This window comes from Sciurus carolinensis, chromosome 5 (genome assembly GCF_902686445.1).
Source record: "Sciurus carolinensis chromosome 5, mSciCar1.2, whole genome shotgun sequence".
In the NCBI taxonomy this organism is placed as follows: domain Eukaryota; kingdom Metazoa; phylum Chordata; class Mammalia; order Rodentia; family Sciuridae; genus Sciurus; species Sciurus carolinensis.
Genome location: NC_062217.1, coordinates 39,518,555 through 39,537,998, shown reverse-complemented (window position 1 = coordinate 39,537,998; position 19,444 = coordinate 39,518,555). Strand labels below are relative to the sequence as shown.

Genomic DNA, 19,444 nt, shown 5'->3' with positions numbered 1-19,444 from the left:
TGAATCACACATTTAATAGTTTTTACTTCTATGAAATGACCTATTTCCTGCCCAAAATGAGAATATATTTTAATTAAGACTGAACTTCCTATGATATTGATTCTTTTTACGTTTCGTTTGTTATAACGTTATTACTGGGCCAGTAAACACATTTAAAATGCTCAATTAAAAGCAAGTTATCAATTTAAGTCAAAGTCTGTACAGTTACAGAGATATTTCACTTCCAACAAAGCCATGCATATTTGTCTAGGAAGCTGCACACATAAAGACAATTAGATCATTTCCAGGAAATTCGTAACAAGCTTAAATTGTTCTGTCAAATTACATAAACACTTATTTAGTAAAACTAGGATACCTGCCGTGTCCATGATACCACAGTGTTAAACATTACCTCGTAGGTGTGTGAACACGATTCTTCATCTTACAGGAAACAAATGGGATATGATATACAGTGGCGCTACTAGGGAACATCTTTGTGATCGGCTGAATCCAGGCTGTTACTATCGTTTACGAGTTTACTGCATTAGTGATGGAGGACAGAGTGCGGTAATGCTTATCTATTGTCTTATTGGTGTTTAGCTATGAGAACACTGAAAAAAATTTTATAAAGCTAAATTTTAGGATGATGCTGAATAACCATACCAAGCAGAAATAGAAATAAAATAATTGTACACTGATTTACTGCCCTATAAACTGTGTGTCAGGGAAAACCATTAAGTATCATTTAATGTTGTTATATTACATGTTATAATATTTTACTTATTTCAGGAAAGTTGACCATTTTATTTTAGAGACCCAGTAACCAAAGTGGATTTAATGTGCATTGATTGTATATAAGAAACTTACACTATTCTGGAGAGGTACTTTTTTTTAAATAAGAATGATTTTTGAAATGAATTTAACCAAGAATAATTTCTTGGAGCATTTATATATAATTATTATTTTTCAAATGGAATTTAACACGAAGTGCTCTTCTTAAAAAAAAAAAAATTATGATCATTTTGTTGAAAATGTGAATATTGTAAGCATGGTACAGTGGCACATGCCTGTGGTTCCAGGAACTCCAGACGCTGAGGCAAAAGGATCTTAAGATCAAGGCCAGCCTGTGAAATTTAGCAAGATCTTGTCTCAAAAAAGATTTAGAGATGCAGCTCAGTGGTCGAGCACCCCTGGGTTCAATCCCCAGTACCCGCCTTCGCCCCTACCCCTGCAAAAAAAGACTAAAGAAATAAAATGTGAGTATTGTGAAATTGAGTGTGAGTCCTGCCCAGTAGGCTTGTGATCCAGTTGCTTCATTTAATCCAGTAAGAAAATCTCCCTGAGGCTGGAGGTGTAGTTCAAAGGTAGAGCCACACCTGTGGCCCTGGGTTCAATTCCCAGCACTGCAAAGGAAAAAAAAAGAAAGAAAATCTCCTTAGTTATACAAAAACACATACACACAGTAAATCCTGTTATGCTAATATAGAATTATAGCACTCTTTTTTTTTTTATAAATTTTTTTAGTTGTTGATGGACCTTTATTTTACTTACTTATATGTGGTGCTGAGAATCCAACCCAGTGCCTCCCACGTGCTAGGCAAGTACTTTACTACTGAGCGACAATCCCAGTTCCAGCATCATAGTATTCTTATGTAAGGATGACTTTTCGAATAAAGCGATAACGAAATATTTTATGTTTAAAAATGTTAAGTGTAAACCTTAATATGGCAGAATTAAGGAATGTGGCACTGAATTTATAGAAGTCTTTTTAAGAGAATATTTTTTAAAATAAAACTAAGACAAGCTCACTCCCAGTGCCAAGCAGGGAAGTGTGTCAGAGCCATGACTGCCAGCCCATGGGACCCAGCTTCCGCGCCAAACTCGGAAGGGCTGAAGTTGAGCCACTTCATGTCACTGAGAATATGTTAAATATATCTAAAGAAAACAGCTCCTTGCTTTGAGAAATTCTCTAGACTACAACATATCACAAATATTCAAGCTGAAATCTAACAGAAAAGCCTGAAAATTGAACTTCTGAAACTAGAAAAAGATGCAGCAGACATTGTTCATCCTTTCTATTTGGTTCAAAAGTATCATGATCTACAAAGTACAAATAATCATCTGGAAGCTGTGCTAAGAGAAAAGAGGTCCCTCAGGCAAAGACTGTTGAAACCCATATGCCAGGAAAACTTAGCTATGGAAGCTTTTTATACAGATATTTGGTACATTTGCTGGAGCTGGCTGTGACTTTCATTGAGGGATTGGAAACCTGTCTTGAAACAATTAGAAATATCCCTCGTTTAGATGCAAATCTGAAGAAAATGAGCAAGACTTTTTCAGGATGGATACTTTGGTGACTGAGACAGAAGAACTGGCAGAAAATATACTCAAGAGGCGAGAACAACAAAAGATTTTCCTCTTGTATCCCCAAAATATTAGCTGAAGAAAATTACCTTCATAAATATAATTCCTCCTTTACCTTTTACTTCTAAAGGTCATGGCCTAAACAACTAATGTCAAGTGGTCATCAATTTTATTTTCCCTAATTTTATACTCACTTAAAGTTCATTTCTAGTTGCTTGTGACATGGGTGTTTAAAGGCTTTGCTGGTAGCAATACTGAAACAGCCCTCTGTATATTGAAGTATCAAGATTTCAAGTTCATTAGGACCAAAGTGACTTCTTTCTGATTAAAAGACTCAAAAACAAAAAATAAATAAATAAAATAAAACTAAGACTTTGGCATAGAAACTGAAAGCAATACCTAGAAAGATACCAAATACCTAGATATGTTTACCTGATTTTATAATTATTTTTAGGTGGAAATAAAGAAAGGAAGTTTTTTGGTTTTTGTTTTTAATAAATAAACTAGCACTTAAGTTAAAAAATATAGTAGCTGTTAGAGTCTAAACCTCCTGAAAATAAGACAGGCAGCATTTAGAGAACATTAAAACATCTCTCCTTAGAAGAGATTTTGTGAATCTTTTTGGACAGAATAAAAACTATTACTTAATATATCATGTTGGATTTTGTTTTGGTTTGTTTTGGGTAGTTTGGTTTTTGTTGGATTTTATGTTTGTTGTTTTTTGTTTTGGTTTGCAGTACCAGGGATTAAACCCAGGGCCTTAAACATGGTAGGCAAGTGCTCTGCCACTATGTTGCATCCCCAGCCCTTTTTATTTTTAATTTTGAGTCAGGGTTTTGCCAACACTGGCCTCAAACTTGAGATTCTCCTGCTTCAGTCTCCAAAGTAACTGGAATTACAGCATATACCACCATACTCTACTGTTTTTTAACTATGTAAAGAAAGGAAGGGTTTATTGGTGTTTTTTTCCAGTAACTTGCTTTGGTTCACATGGTACATGTCTTTGTATATAAAAATAGTGATTTTGATCATTAAATTTTTATTTTATGCAGAACATTCATCCTTTTCGTTTGATATTCAAGTATTATTTCAAATTTTCGGTATGGTCTTTATGTTTGTGTTCTTTTCGTTTATCAAAAGCAGTCTGGTTATTTGGTTTGTGGCATTTTTGTTTTGGTTTTGCTTTTGTTTTGGCAGGTCTCTGAATCTTTACTTGTGCAGACTCCAGCTGTACCTCCCGGCCCATGCCTCCCTCCAAGATTACAGGGTAGACCCAAAGCAAAAGAAATACAGTTACGATGGGGTAATTTTCATTTTGGTAATAAATTACAATTGTTAGCACTTTAAGTGTTCATCTTGTTAAATCACATAAATTGCATAAATCTTTCCACACTTAGGACCCCCTCTAGCTGATGGTGGATCACCTATTTCCTATTATGGTGTGGAAATGTCTTCTCCAGAAAAAGATGAACCCAGAGAAGTATACCAAGGCTCTGAATTGGAATGTACAGTGAGCGGCCTTCTTCCTGGAAAGATGTACAGCTTTAGACTGCGTGCAGCTAACAAAATGGGGGTGAGAAGACCATGTTGACTGAATCCTAATTATAATAGTGTTTCATTTTATCATGTATCAACCCACCCATTATTTCTCAATTTCAATTTCAACATATGACTCCAAATTTTACAATTTTTAATAATACTGTATTGATAATAAGAAAAATATTAGTATGTCCTGTAACTTGTTAGGGAATTATTATTTTCAAACCTCACTTAGAATTAGACTTGGGTGACTGGGGCTGGGGCTCGGGCTCAGTGGTAGAGCACTTGCCTAACACATGTGATACACTGGGTTCAGTCCTCAGCACCACATAAATAATAATAATGTCAATAATAAATAAAGGTTTTGTTTTTGTTTTTGTTTTTGTTTTAAATGAATTTGTGACACTTGGGACTTCTTCAGTGGTGTTAAAAGTTTACCTTTCAGGCAATGCCAATAAGATTTACTTCATCCACAGGCTGATTATACACAGCATTTACTTCAAATTGAAAATAGTTGTGATTTATATTTTGCCTAAGGGTTGGGTCTTATATTTTAAGCATTTGTAGTTTTGTATGGATTATTTTTAAAATATTACCTATGTGTCTATATAGTTTTATAAAATGAACAAAAGTTGTGATAACATCCATAGCTCACAAGGACCTTGCCCATAATCACACACACAAATAACAGAGTGAGCTACAAACCCAGGCTTGTCAGATTCCAGAGCCAAAGGTCTTTCTACCCAAGTATGATACTTCTTAACAAATGCAGTGGCACACACCTGTAATCCCAGTGATTTAGGAGGTTGAGGCAGGAGGATCAGTAGTTCAAGACCAGCCTCAGCAAAGTAGCAAGGCCCTAAGCAACTTGGTGAGACCCTGTCTCAAATAAAAAGGATTGGGGATGTAGCTCTGTGATAAAATGTCCTTGGGTTCAGTCCCCAGTACCAAAAAAAACAAAAAGTATGGCACTTCTTATCTCTCTTCATTAAGGCAATTTCCCTAAGGACAAAGCAATAATTTCTTACTTAAAGGGGTGACACTGTTTTTGTGAACTATTCAGTAATTAAAACTTTACAAATTAAATGACAAGTCTCCTTTCCCCATTTCAGATTTTAGTGGGCTGTACTACATTTCATATCCTAGCTCCAACTGAGTTCTGTATTTATCACTGTTAACTCATTTTTAAATTTCTTCCATGACAAATTTATAGACTTTGTGGGCAGTTCTTAATGTCATTCTTTTCTATATGAAGGACATCTTGTGATAGCATGTTTAATACTAATATCTTAATTTATGTTTTCAGGTTTGAGATAACTTGTCAAAATGACCTTAAATATTTGCCTTCTAGGGGCTGGGGTTGTGGCTCAGTGATAGAGCTATTGCCTAGCATTTGTGAGGCACTAGGTTTGATACCTAGCACCACATATAAATAAATGAATAAAATAAAGGTCTATCAACATCTAAAAATAAATATAAAAAATTATGTATTTGCTTTCTATATTTCCAAAGAATATACATTTTTGACCCTTCTAGAGCTATTCCAGATTTTAAGATGTAATTTATGCTTACCATCCCCCATGCCTTTAATTGATATCCATTTCTTCATCCCTTACATAATTCCTTCTTATTTTCACCTACTGAATTCCTTAATGCCTTGCCCTTCTTACAAAAACTAATTCATGAGGGGCTGAGGTCGTGGCTAAGTGGTAGAGCACTTGCCTAGCACTTGAGAGGCGCTGGGTTCAAGCCTCAGCACCACATAAAAAATAAAGAACAACAACAAAAAATTCATGGAGTGAATGAGGGACAGAAGAAAGTATAGTGAATGAAACTTTAAAATTCCCCACTCCTTCACTTCATGATTATTAAATCTTTTTACTTTCTGTGATTGCTTGTAGATTTATGTTATGACCAAATTAATCTTGAAAGGCAGGGAAGATGAACTTAATTATTAGTGAATCCTTAAATAAGGAATTCTATGCAATCAGTAGACATTAAAGGGTGAAAAATAAAAATGCTGGTTATGTTGTTTTTCTAGTTTGGACCATTTTCAGAAAAGTGTGATATTACTACAGCCCCTGGACCACCAGATCAATGCAAACCCCCGCAAGTAACGTGCAGATCTGCAACTTGTGCACAAGTGAATTGGGAGGTATTGTAATTTCCATTGACACATGTTTACTTTCCTAAATGAGTGCAATGAATAGTTTATATAAAAGAATAGATAGTTCTTTTTTGCCTCCTAAATTATTACACATAATTAGTTCTAGTTAAATTCATATGGTACAAAGTGAATTTTGCTTCCTCTTTGAAACATTTGAGTAGGTATATCTTCAAGTTTTTGGACTCTTGTTCATGATGTGCTTTATATTTTTATGAAAGGCTTTGTCTCAGTGCTGAACTACTTCAGCCAGTAGTGAACTTAATGTTCAGAACAAACATTCATAGGAATTGGTGTAATTCTACTTCTCTTATATTGGTTATCCCTAGGGTATTTATTGTACATAGTATTAATCAGTAATGATAAACATATCTGCAGTTTCCTTTGAAATTTAACAAGAAAAATGTTAGTATGTGGTTTAACATTTTATATTACCTAATATAATTATTTGAAATATATTTACCTTAAAATACTCTTTCTAAAGTGACTCCTGCTCATATTTCTACTTCTAATTCAAAAGTTATAATTTTGACCAGTCTTAAATTCAGAGTTTCAATAAATAAGAATATAAAAATGAAGTTTTGATTGTGTTTGAATGTTTTAAATAAGTTAAAAAATAAATGATAGTAGAATGAATCAGATCTTACCCTATGTGCATATGTGATTACAGGACCCGTGTAACTATACATCATGTGCAACCAACCAGAAGAATGAGAAGTTATACTCCATTTATGTATGATGTGTCAAAATGCATTCTACTGTCATGTATAACTAATTAGAACAAAGAAAATTTCAATTAACTCTTTAAATAATTAAAAAATAATTGAGCTTTTAATATGCTTATGGAAAGAACATTTTTGCCCAAAAGTTATTTAGCCAATATAAAGACTAAGAACTTTATACTTTTTCTTAACTTAAAGATTCCTTTGAGTAATGGAACCGATGTCACTGAGTATCGATTGGAGTGGGGCGGAGTTGAAGGAAGTATGCAGATATGTTATTGTGGGCCTGGCCTCAGTTATGAATTAAAGGGACTTTTACCAGCAACCACCTATTATTGCAGAGTCCAGGTAAAAGTGATCGGTTCCTTGTCCTGTACTCCATCCAGAGTTTTCTGTTTCATGAGCATTTTCATGGTTGTGTCTTTGTTAACTTGGAGGCTTTGTTGCTTTGTAGGCTCTGAGTGTTGTGGGTGCAGGCCCTTTCAGTGAAGTAGTAGCTTGTGTGACTCCACCATCAGTTCCTGCCATTGTGACTTGTCTTCAAGAAATAAGTGATGATGATATAGAAAATCTCCATTATTCACCTTCTACATCCCTTGCAATAAGCTGGGAAAAGCCTTGTGATCATGGTTCAGAAATCCTTGCCTACAGCATAGACTTTGGAGATAAACAGCCCTTGACAGTGGGAAAGATTACAAGCTATGTAATAGACAATTTACAACCAGATACAACATACAGGTACACTCTAAAAGATGTTCATTTTTGCCTAGACCAGAGAAATACTTTAAAATAAAATGATTGTAAAAACTTAATTTTTTTTTTTTTTTTAATGTGGAACTTAGAATACGAATTCAAGCCTTGAATAGCCTTGGAGCTGGTCCTTTCAGCCATATGATAAAATTGAAAACTAAGCCCCTCCCTCCTGACCCACCTCGTCTGGAATGTGTTGCCTTTAACCACCAGAACCTTAAGCTGAAATGGGGAGAAGGAACCCCAAAGACATTGTCAACAGATTCTATCCAGTATCACCTTCAGATGGAGGATAAGAATGGAAGGTAGGTCGTTAACTTTTTTAATATAGTTTTTTTAGGTTTTAAGTATATATAAATTTTTATAAATTATAGAAGTAAATAAGGTTGCAGAACCAGTTGCAGTTATCATAAGAAATCCTTTTTAAGTGTACTGTGTTTAGAATATTAGAAGAGAGCTGGGGTTGTGGCTCAGTGGCAGAGCGCTTACCTAGCATGTGTGAGTCACTGGGTTCAATTCTCAGCACCACATATAAATAAATGAATAAAATAAAGGTCCATCAATAACTAAAAAAAATTAAAAATAAAAGAATATTAGAAGATACTTTATAATTTGAGTGGAATGCTAAATTAGAAAAAAATTAAGTGGGCTTTCCTTTGGATCTCTTCTCCAACCCATTTACTTGCTTCATAAAATGTAATCTTGTCTACAAAATAACTCTGAAGTTACTTATTTTCAGCAGGACATAATTTCACAGCAACTGACTGTGATTTACTTTAAGGTCTCTGAGATCCTAAAGGGCAGGGATTATGTCTTACTCTCCTCCACATCCCTGACAGAAGGACCTACACGCTAGGTGAACACAGTTCAGCTCCTTACTGTTCAGTCTTGGGTAAATCCTGTGATTAATCTAGTCTCTTTGCTAGTCTCCCTTTCATTCAGATTCTTATATGGGTTTCTGTCTTTTACATTTTCATGTACATGTTATACTATTTCCAGTATACCATGCCATATGCTGCCCAGCTAAACCCTGCATTTGAGTTATAGTGTTATTGAAAATATTTGTAATAGTAATTATTCAAATACCAATTTAGGGTTGCTTGTTCACGTTTTACCCCATATGAACAATGTCATATACCCTCCACAGCTATTATAATATTTTAAGACTTTTGAATTTTGGTTTTTTACTATTCACTCAGTTTATTAGAATTTTGTCTTTTTTGGTACTGGGGATTGAACCCAGGGGTGCTCTATCACTGAGCTACCCCAGCTCTTTTTTTAATATTTTATTTAGAGACAGGGACTCACTGTGTTGCTTAAGGCCTCACTAAATTGCTGAGGCTGGCTTTGAACTTGTGATCCTCCTGCTTCAGTCTCCTAAGCAGTTGGAATTACAGGCATGCACCATCATGCCCAGTTTAGCTCAAGCTTTTTATCTCAAATTTTTTCCTTTTTTTTAAAGGGTATCGACTTTAATCTTACAGGGTTTTTTTTTAATGTTACAAAAGAACAAATAAAATATTTACATTCTGTTCTAAAAGTAGAGTGCTAAAATTTAGCTAAAGATTGAGACAAAGATAGCAAAATGAAGCCTTTGTAAGCTGCATTTAAAAAGCTGGCGGTATAGAAGTGTGGCTAATTTGTTGGTTTGGCAAGATGAATGTCCAGACATGAAACTAGACATTCTAAGTTCCACACTGCAAAAGAAAAAAATAGCCAGTACTTTCAAAAAAAAAGGGCAAAGCTTATCTAATAATTGCTGCTTGGAAATATTGTTACTTCAGGTCATTAAATATTTCTTCACTTTTAACCTGACTACAATTTTCATACTGTTAGCACTATAAAAGCATTCATTATTTGTTCCCCAACTTCCAAAAATTTTAGAAATAGCCTGTAAAAAAATATTGGGAAACACTTGGCTTATAGATAAAATATTAGAATATGTAATATTAAACTTCCACCAAACAATTCCAAGTGTATAATTTATTTGAAATTTCATATTTTCTCAAATTATTATAAATCTCCAGAAAATGTAAATCAACTAAAATTTTGCCTAGAAATTGAGTTCTGTTTTTTCCCAGTTAAAGACAAGAAAAATAAAAATAGAAACATGTTGTGGAAGTATATATTAGAAGACTACAATCAGAAACAAAGTCATGGTTACCAGGTGCCTGAGGAAAAACCAATTTAGAATGATTGGACACGGCTCGGCACAGCAATACACACCTGTAATCCCAGCCACTCAGGAGGCTGAGGCAGGAGGATCACAAGTTCAAAGTCACCCTCAGCAACTTAGTGCAGCTTTGAGCAGCTTAACAAAACCCTGTCTCAAAATACAAAATAAAAGGCTGGGGATATTGCTCAGTGGTTAAGCACTCCTGGGTTCAATCCCCAGTAATGAAAAAAAGAGTGGTTGGACGTGAAATTTAGTAAGAGACTTTCAGTCAAATTGGGAATCTATCAGTCTGTGATTTTCATCTGATGATGATGAAAAACAAAAAGATAATGTGTTTGGAGTGACAAACAATTCTGGCTTTAAATTTTTGCAGTAACTTCTTATTTCTAAATAATGTACCCAACTGTACTTTTTTAGTAACTTTGAAACATTTTTATAAAAGTCTGTTTATTAATAAAGAGTTATTTCCATTTTAGGTTTGTATCCTTGTACAGAGGACCATGTCATACATATAAAGTACAAAGACTTACTGAGTCAACATCCTATAAATTCTGTATTCAAGCTTGTAATGAAGCTGGAGAAGGGCCCTTCTCCCAAGAATATATTTTCACTACTCCAAAATCTCTTCCAGCTGCTTTGAAAGGTAAGTTATACATCTTGCTGTTCTTTTCTTTAATAATAAATCAATTTTACATTTTCATAAAGTGTTTTGTTTACTTTTATTAAAACTTAGTACTGAGTATATGTCTAATACAGACAAGCCTACCTACTGGGAATTTTCTTCAGTAATAAAAGCTATTTTATCTGACACGTTAATACTTAAACAAGTACTGGGTTTTGTCACTGGTCACTTTAACAATTAAAAATGCTAAACCGAATAGACTAGTTTTCTAATAGGCTCATTTTCTGTTTCTGCTATTGTTACTTTAAGGAAGAAAAGCATAAAATATGATTGTTTTAAATCATTGCTGTTTTATTCATTCAGATTCATTCAGAGGGAGAAGCAAGTCTTCTGCTAAGTAAAACAAATTTTTACTTGCTTTGGATTTTTCAATCAGATTTATACACAAATATGCACACATATACACACACATTTCTGTATACATAAATCTAATTTCAAAGTACTCTTTTTAAAATGAGCCTTGCAAGGATTGCATTTTGTGCATTTAGCCAAAATACTTAAGTTCTTTGAACTCCAAGGACTCATCACAAAGACTTCTAGGACAGTATCCTGGATCATCAAGAGCTCATTTGTTAAGCAGATCTAGAATTAACGGGATTCTTCTTGAATAGTCTTTCTAATAATTTTGATGAGTTTCACTGGGAACATTATTCTGTTCCCTCATCCAGTTTAGTGTTGATTTTAGCCAAGTTTGTTGATGCATGCCTATAATCCCAGCAGTTCATGAGGCTGAGGCAGAAGGATTTCAGATACTTCAAGACCACCCTCAACAACTTAGCAAGACCCTGTTTCAAAATAAATGTATAAAAGGGTTGAGGTGTATGTAGCTCAGTGGTAGAGCACCCCTGGGTTAAAAAAGAAAAAATACTGATTTTCTTAACTTCTTGTATGCCGATACCAAAAATTTACTGATATTTATTTTGTTTATTGGGTTTTATAGGTTTGTTTATGTTTATTAAAGCAAGTATGATATATGAAGTTAAAAATCAAGTGGGTGGGGTTGTAGCTCAGTGGTAGAGTGCTTGCCTGGCATGTGTGAGGCAGTGGGGTTCAATCCTCAGCACCACATAAAAATAAATAAAAGTATTATGTCCATCTACAAATAAAAATGTTTTTTTAAAAAATAAATGGATCAGCACATCTTATTTATATTTCTTCCCTATAGCCCCCAAAATAGAGAAATTAAATGATCACATTTGTGAAATTACTTGGGAATGTTTACAGCCGATGAAAGGTGATCCAGTTATTTACAGTCTTCAAGTTATGATGGGAAAAGATTCAGATTTCAAACAGGTATGTACCAAGATACAATTTTATGGATATCTATTTTATCTTTTTTTCATTTTTATGTATTTTCAGTACAAGATTTGACCATCTTTACCATTTTGATTTAGAAATATTTTTCAATATAGAGTATGTTCCAAAGATCTTAGGATTCAGAATATTTGGGACATGAGCTACATTAGAATAGGTTATTCATTTATTTGACAACTCTTCATTGAATTCTGCTAAACTGTCAGTATAGCCCTGAACAAAAAGTCTTTAGTCCATGGAGTTTACATTCTTTTGGAAGAAGACATATTAAAGGCAAATAAACACCATCAGTATATAGTATGTCAGACAGTTCTAAGAGCATTGGAGAAAAAAATAAAATAGGGTAAAAGAAATAGTACTACAGGGAGAAGGATCCATGAGAAGTGATATGAGGAAAAAAGTGTTCCAAGAAGAAGCTCTGAGGCAAGAACATGTTTGTTAAATTTGACAAACAATAAGAAGGCCAATATGAGTGAGACAGAGGGAACCCTAGAGAGAATTGCTGATGAAGTCTGGTGGCTAATGGTAGTCAACAGTTTTGCTGCTGCTAGAGAATAAAGACCTACCAATACCTGCCCTCCTCAGTTACTTACTCCCTTCTTGAGCCTTACTGAAGCCACACTTGAGAATTCAGGGTCCCTCCTAAGCACTTCAAGCTCTAAAGACAGTTAAATGACACTCATTTTGGAAAATAAACTATAAGGAAGCCAATGTGATGTGAAGATTATAGGAATGTCATGTAGGACAGACATTAAAGGCTATACAATAACTTTAACTCCATGCGATTTCAGAAGCAAATGGAGGATTTTGACCAGAATAGTCACATAACAATAGTAATAATCATCATTATTATATACTGCTTAAATATAGCAGTAAAACAGTTGTTAATGGAAATCTAGAGGAAGTGTTGCCTTCTTAGCAGAGAAATTTTGAAGATAACTTCCTAGGTAGAGTGGGGAGTTGTCAGTGTTTGTTATAAAAAAAAAAAATATGACTCATGGGCTCAGGCCGTAGCTCAGTGGCAGAGCACTTGCCTAGCGGTGTGAAGCACTGGGTTAGATCCTTAGCATCACATAAAAATAAATAAAATAAGGGCATTCTGTCCATTCTGATTTAAAATAAATATGACTCTGACAATGTCTGTAAGCATTTCATCTTACTGTCCTTTTTTTGCTGTCAACCTTCATTTTTGAGAACTCTTAATGTGGGCTGTTTTAATTGTTCTGTATCTTATATTTTATTTTCCCACTAGAAAATCAGCCGTCTGTTTTATTCCATCCTGTGCTGTTCTAATTATTAATAGAATTTTTAGTATATATTTTTCTTTCAAATTGTGTTAAATATAGACACATAACATCTTAACTAGAATTACAAAAGATCCAAAGAGTTAGATTAAATTCAGCACATGATTGTTTTTCTTTATTAAGCCATCCGCAAATTTACACAGTAATTAGATTTGAAATGTAATTTTCTGATAAGCAAGTTTCCTTCCAAGGAGGAAGCAAAATTAATATTAAAGAAAGTGTAATTTTATTAGCATGTTTAAAGGAAATAGGGACCCCACATTTGAGTAGTATATGAATTTTAATGTCACTACATGAAACACCAGTGCTAATTCTAATATAACATAAAAGCTAAATTAACCCTTTATTCACTAAACTTACTTTAGATTATACATTGTAAAACTTAAATGATTTCCTTAGAACTTCATCGTATAGATGCTCATCTAAATCTCTTAAAAATTTATAAAATTTTACAACTTACAACTTGTATTCCAGAAGTTTAAAAGCCATTTAAGAGGCCAATTTATTTTATGGAGTTTAGCATTTTATTTATAATTTATTTGATATGCAACACATAAAATGTTAAGTACAAGGAATTATAGGGGAGACCATATTAACTGGTTTATTTTTTTTCAGTTGTCAATGGATCTTTATTTTATTTAAATATATATGGTGCTGAGGATTGAACCCAGTGCCTCACACATGCTAGGCAAGTGCTGTACCACTGAACCACAACTCCAGCCCTAACCATTTTAATGGTAACATTTTACTTAACCAGTGAAAGGTCATAATAAATATAAAACTTGTTTTACAAAGAAGAATAATTAATTCCAGCTGGACTTTGGAATATTTCCAAAAGTAGTGTCATATAACTAATACTTCAGGGACTGGAGTACTTAAAGGGAGCCATGAACTTTAAAGTGTGACTTCAGCAGGCTCAAGGATGGAGTATGTTGTAGAAAAAGCCAGGTATGGGTGGGTCTTCATTCTTTAGCAGTAAGAATTGTTGATATCTTTAAGGTGGAGAAATTAGCCTGGCAGCAAGTATCTATGACCCTGAGCCAAGCTTAGAAACAAATCGATTGCTTTACTTTCTTACCTTTCTTCATCCATTTTTCATCAATGACTTTCCTCCAAACCTTTGGTGTCTTCTTGCCCTGTGTCTGTCAATAGCACTTCATCTGGAATTGCCCCCATTCTCCACAATCTGTACTCTTCCCTTCCTCCCTCACATACATGCTAACTCCTATATACATATATAACTGACCTTACAAGTTATTAGGAGAAACACACTTTGGGAAATTTATGTGTCAAATATCTACTGACTCTTTAAGCTTCTCTTAAGTGTATTCGTTTTTAAAAGCAAATGCTTTCTAACCAAAAATGGCATTTTAGATGGTGTAACAAGGTGGTGTGGAAAGTTTGGAAGGCAATAGAGACACTTTCAAAGCAGATCAACAAGCTGGGAGTTTTGCAAGTACCAGGAAAACTAAGAGCTGTCGTTTGAGCAACTAAGTGTAAATCCTCATAGGGAAAAACCAAAAAGGTAGGCAGACTTGGTTGGTCCAATAACTGAATGAAATCATCAGGGACTTGGTTTCTCTCACTGTCTTCAGTGTCTTCACCTAGCAGTAGAGAATTTGATTCATGCACTTAAAGAAAGCACTAAAATTTCAAAGACCAATGACTATGCTAGGGCTTAAACCAACCAGAGCCCACCTTTGGAGCTAAGAATGAAGGCCAGCCTCTCCTTGTACATGGACTTGAGTAGTGGAGAGAGTTTGACACCCCTTTCAAAAATTAGAGCACTTTTGGTATTGGTAGGTAAGGGGTCTAAATAGAAACAGAACCAACAGGCCCTTTAGATAGAAGTATCTCAGAAATGATTTTATTTTGATGGATTGGTTTGCTCAATTACGGAGGCTGCTAAGTTCTACAGTCTGTCATCTGTAAGCTTGGGGCTGAGGAAAGCCAGTGGTATAGTTGCAGTTCAAACCCTAATTCCTAAGAATCCAAAGGCCCAAGGACTATGAACATCAGAGTCCAAGAACAGGAAAAATGCTGTTCCAGCCAACCAGAAAGAACATACTTGCCTTTTTGTTCTATTTAAAGATTGGATGATGCCAAACACCTTGATGGAAACTACCTTCTTTACTCACTGAGCCAATTCATAGCCTAATCTGTTTCAGAAAGGCCCTCACAAACATACTGTGAAGCAGTGTTCTCCTACTGGCTGGGCATCCCCTTACCCCAGTCAAGTTAGCACATACTATCATAGCAGGAAAAATTGTTGACACCGTGGATTCATACAGAATCTACTTCTTCCTTTCATAAGCTTCCAAATTCAGATTGTCAAGACCTGGGTTCTCAGAGTGGCTTATAGACCTAATGACTGACTATCTGAGAATGGAGCCCACAATTCTGATTATGTTTTTGTTTGTTTTTTGTTTTGTGGGAGTGGTTTTGCTTTATTTATTTTTTATATTTTTTATTTGTTCTTTTTAGTTATACATGACAGTAGAATGTATTTTGACAAATACATGGAGTATAACTTCCCATTTCTGTGGTTGTACATGATGTGGAGTTACTCTGGTCGTGTATTCATATATGAACATAGGAAAGTTCTGTCCCATTCATTCTACTCCCTTTCCTATTTCCATCCTCCCTCCCTTCCCCTTCATTCCCCTTTGCCTAATCCAGTGCATAATTCTGTTTTGTTTTGTTTTGTTTTGTTTTGTTTTGTTTGAAGTTTCACATGGTTCCTATCACAAAAAATTTTAGAATTCATGCACGGTAAATTTTATAACTGCTCAAGACTCTGCTTACAGTTCCCTTCTCAGTAATAAAGGAGACAGAAGATAAACAAGCTGCTGGTTATTTTTCTATATTTAGTTGTGAGGATTTTTACTGTTTTAATGTATTGCTCACTATGAAACAATTATTTACAATTATAAGTTAACAAATTAAAGAAGAATCACATTATGTAACTATGTATCATTATATGACATGTGCCATATATGTTCTTATAATTATTTTTAATTAATCAAATACATAATATATGTTAAGGGATGGCTTAAGTTGTACTCAATTCAAAAGTAATATATTGCTAAAATTACTGTCTTAAACTATAATATTTATTGTGCATATGATTCACTGCAAAACCAGATATGGCTATGTAATACACACAGGAAGTAGTGGTAGTTAAAATCTGTTCCTCTGTTAAAAAACAGCCTCAAAAGTTGATACCTTTGATGATAAACACATGCACTTGTCTTCAGAAGATAACTATTTTGAATTTTAGTATGAGTACTTGGTAAATTAAGTTTAGCCAATGAAATGGGTTTTTAGAATGTAGAGATAGATAAAATCAGGTAAGATACCAGATTCATTTTTCTTGATCCTAATTCTTCAATTGTTATTTTCTTTATGGTACAAAATATTTATAATACTAAAATAGATATCAATTTATGAAATTTTAAATTTCTTTGAAGGTTTCCCTGTAAAGTTCAATTGCATTTGGCATACTATTTCAAAGTTCTTGGCTAACTGGACACATACGAACTTCATAAGCTTACATTTTAATCTGTAGTTCCCTATTAAAATGCAAAGTTAATTACCAGGTAATCTCTTACTTGGTATTCCCTTAACTGTAAATCTGTGTTGATATTTGCCTCATTCTATCTGTGACTAGATAATAAATTCATAACAAATATAAAGGGCTATGTTGTTTGAATTATATGTAATTTATCTGAATAGCAGCTAACAACCAAAAAAATTTTGAATTTCAAATTTTTATTTTCTCTTTTAAGGTCAAACATGTAATGAGGGGGGAGGGATAGAAGTGGTGTTATTCATTTTAATTCTTACTTCTCATTTTAAAATATAACCCAGCTCATTTCAAGCATGAGGCTTATTTGAATCGCTTCTCTTAAGTATATTAACCTCCTTAAATTAGCTCTACCAAGTTAATCTGTTCTCTTTAATCCTGTATCTCCAGCTGTTTAGATGTCTCCCTTCAGATCTTCCCAACGTTTTGAAACACAAAATTGAGAAAACTCGATATCATCATCTTTCTAATTTCTCTTTTCCAACTTCTTCCTCACTTCATTAGTATCATGGGCATCGACAAGATCATCTTGGTCCTGGGACTGTGGTTGTGACTCAGTGGTAGAGCATGTGTGAGGCACTAGGTTCCATCCTTGCACCACATAAAAATAAGTAAAATAAAGGTGTTGTGTCCATCTATAACTATTTATATATATAGTCCTTTTTCTTTCTTCCCTACCAGCTCTTTTTTTTTAAATAGTATATGTCCTTTTTTTTTTTTTTTTTAATATTTTTAGTTGTAGGTGGACACATCTTTATTATCTTTATGTGGTGCTGGGGATCAAACTCAGTGCTTCCCACATAAGAGGCAAGCGCTCTTCCACCCAGCCCTCTGCACCCAGCTCTTTCAAAAGTCATTTATAGGTTCACAAAAAATACATCAGGCTGAGATCACTAGTACATGCCTGTAATCCCAGTTCATCAGGAGACTGAGGCAGGAGGAATGCAAGTTTGAGACCAACCTAGGCAACTTAGCTAGACCCTGCCTCAAAATTAAAAAATTAAAAGGGCTGGGGATGTGACTCAGTGTTCCATCCCCAGTACCAGAAAAGGGGGTGGGAGTACTACATCAGGACGTCATAGCCCTATGTACAGCTAGAGCCTATGTCCTATCCACGGATCACACATGATCAGAATTCCTTTAATACTATTTTAATGTTATACTCCTAAAGTGGCCCCTCTTACATTAAACCTACCTAAATTTCTAACTATATTCATTAATAAGTATATTAACCTCCTTAAATTAGCTCTAACCATAACTATAATGAATATAGTTAACTATAATGAATATAATGAACTATAATGAATATAGTTAAGATATTTCTCCTCTCTGACAGATCTCTGAATTTTTTTTTTTTTTGTAGGTAGGATGTGTGGGGTTTTTGTTTTGTTTTGTTTTGTTTTGTTTTATGTGTTGTTTATTGGTTTGGTACTGGGGATTGAACCCAGGGGCACTTTACCACTCAGCCACATTCCCAGATAGGATCTTAGCAATTTAGCAAGACCTTCAGCAACTTAGCAAGACCCTGTCTCAAAGTATAAAAGTAGGACTTGGTATATAGTTCAGTGGTATAGTACCCCTGGGTTTGATCCCCAGTATTGCAAAAAATAAAATCAATGATATTTACTAACTTTCATGTCAAAAATAATTCTAAAACTAGTCATTGTTAACACATTTTCTGGTCAAACTCCATACAGTTCTTCCTTTTAATATTTCATTGACAGATTTACAAAGGTCCCGACTCTTCCTTCCGGTATTCCAGCCTCCAACTGAACTGTGAATATCGCTTCAGAGTGTGTGCCATTCGCCAGTGCCAAGATCCTATGGGGCACCAGGACCTAGTAGGTCCCTACAGCACCACGGTGCTCTTCATCTCTCAGAGGACAGAACCACCAGCCAGCACCAACAGAGACACTGTGGAAAGCACCCGGACCCGGCGCACACTTAGTGACGAGCAGTGTGCTGCTGTCATCCTTGTGCTGTTTGCTTTTTTTTCCATTTTGATTGCCTTTATCATTCAGTACTTTGTAATCAAGTGAAAATATAACTTTATTTTAACACTGTATTACATCTTATTTTGTCATGTACTAAAATTATTTCTGTAACGCTTTTACAAAAACGATGGCATTTAGCACTGGCATTGAAACTATAGCACATCATTTTTTGCCATTTTCAGTGCTCATATTGTTAGGTAGAGGCTGGCACTTTATTAGAATGCAAGCCACAGAAATATCAATTTGGGGTGGGTTTTTGGTTGGTACTTTGACTTCTCTCTCTCTCTCTCTCTCTCTCTCTTTTTTTTTTTTTTTTGACATGCCTTCTTATAAAACAAACTTTCTAAGAGACAACAATTTATAATTGATAATTTCAACCAGTCACCATGAGAGAAACAATGATAACCTGATAAATATTATTACCAAGTGAAAAATTCAGAATGACTAGAATTTACACTAATGTGCTATATTAAAATGTTAAAGTCTGATGCTGTGAAAGCAATCTAGTGCTATATTTCTACCTCCTCATTTGTCTTAATTATTTGGTAAGTGGGATTATGATGAATAACTGGAGGGGCTTAGCAAAAACTGGATGAAAGAATATGTGTGAAAAGGAACCTTCTTGTTTGATAAATGTGGAGTTCTTCATTACAAGTATATATTCATGGCTTCACAGATAAGTCACTTAAAGAAAGCACAGGCAGTTTACTTGGCCTAAAAATATTTCAATGTTTACTCCAAAAGTACCTCTTCAAGTCTTGAGAACATGGAAAAACAGACTTTTAGGTAGTAACTTTAAAAAAAAAAAAATCATCATAAAACCAACTCTGAATTTCAAACCTACTTGGCTTGTTTTGTGAGCCTTTGGAC

General features: G+C 34.4%; 1 protein-coding gene and 1 pseudogene across 4 annotated transcripts in view; both read left to right on the top strand.

Annotated features, from left to right (window-relative positions):
* Fndc3a (fibronectin type III domain containing 3A) overlaps positions 1–19,444 on the top strand; it is a 174,516-nt gene extending 155,072 nt beyond the window's left edge. For all 4 annotated transcript variants that reach the window (XM_047552169.1, XM_047552170.1, XM_047552172.1 and 1 more), the window contains 10 exons: positions 428–546; positions 3,541–3,646; positions 3,741–3,916; positions 5,924–6,037; positions 6,967–7,116; positions 7,223–7,506; positions 7,611–7,823; positions 10,171–10,337; positions 11,542–11,669; positions 18,305–19,444. In XM_047552169.1, coding sequence (XP_047408125.1) covers positions 428–546; positions 3,541–3,646; positions 3,741–3,916; positions 5,924–6,037; positions 6,967–7,116; positions 7,223–7,506; positions 7,611–7,823; positions 10,171–10,337; positions 11,542–11,669; positions 18,305–18,619 — 1,772 coding nt within the window. In that variant the 3' untranslated portion in view covers positions 18,620–19,444. The remainder of the gene's footprint in view (positions 1–427; positions 547–3,540; positions 3,647–3,740; positions 3,917–5,923; positions 6,038–6,966; positions 7,117–7,222; positions 7,507–7,610; positions 7,824–10,170; positions 10,338–11,541; positions 11,670–18,304) is intronic.
* Positions 560–3,107, top strand: LOC124984503 (HAUS augmin-like complex subunit 2; annotated as a pseudogene).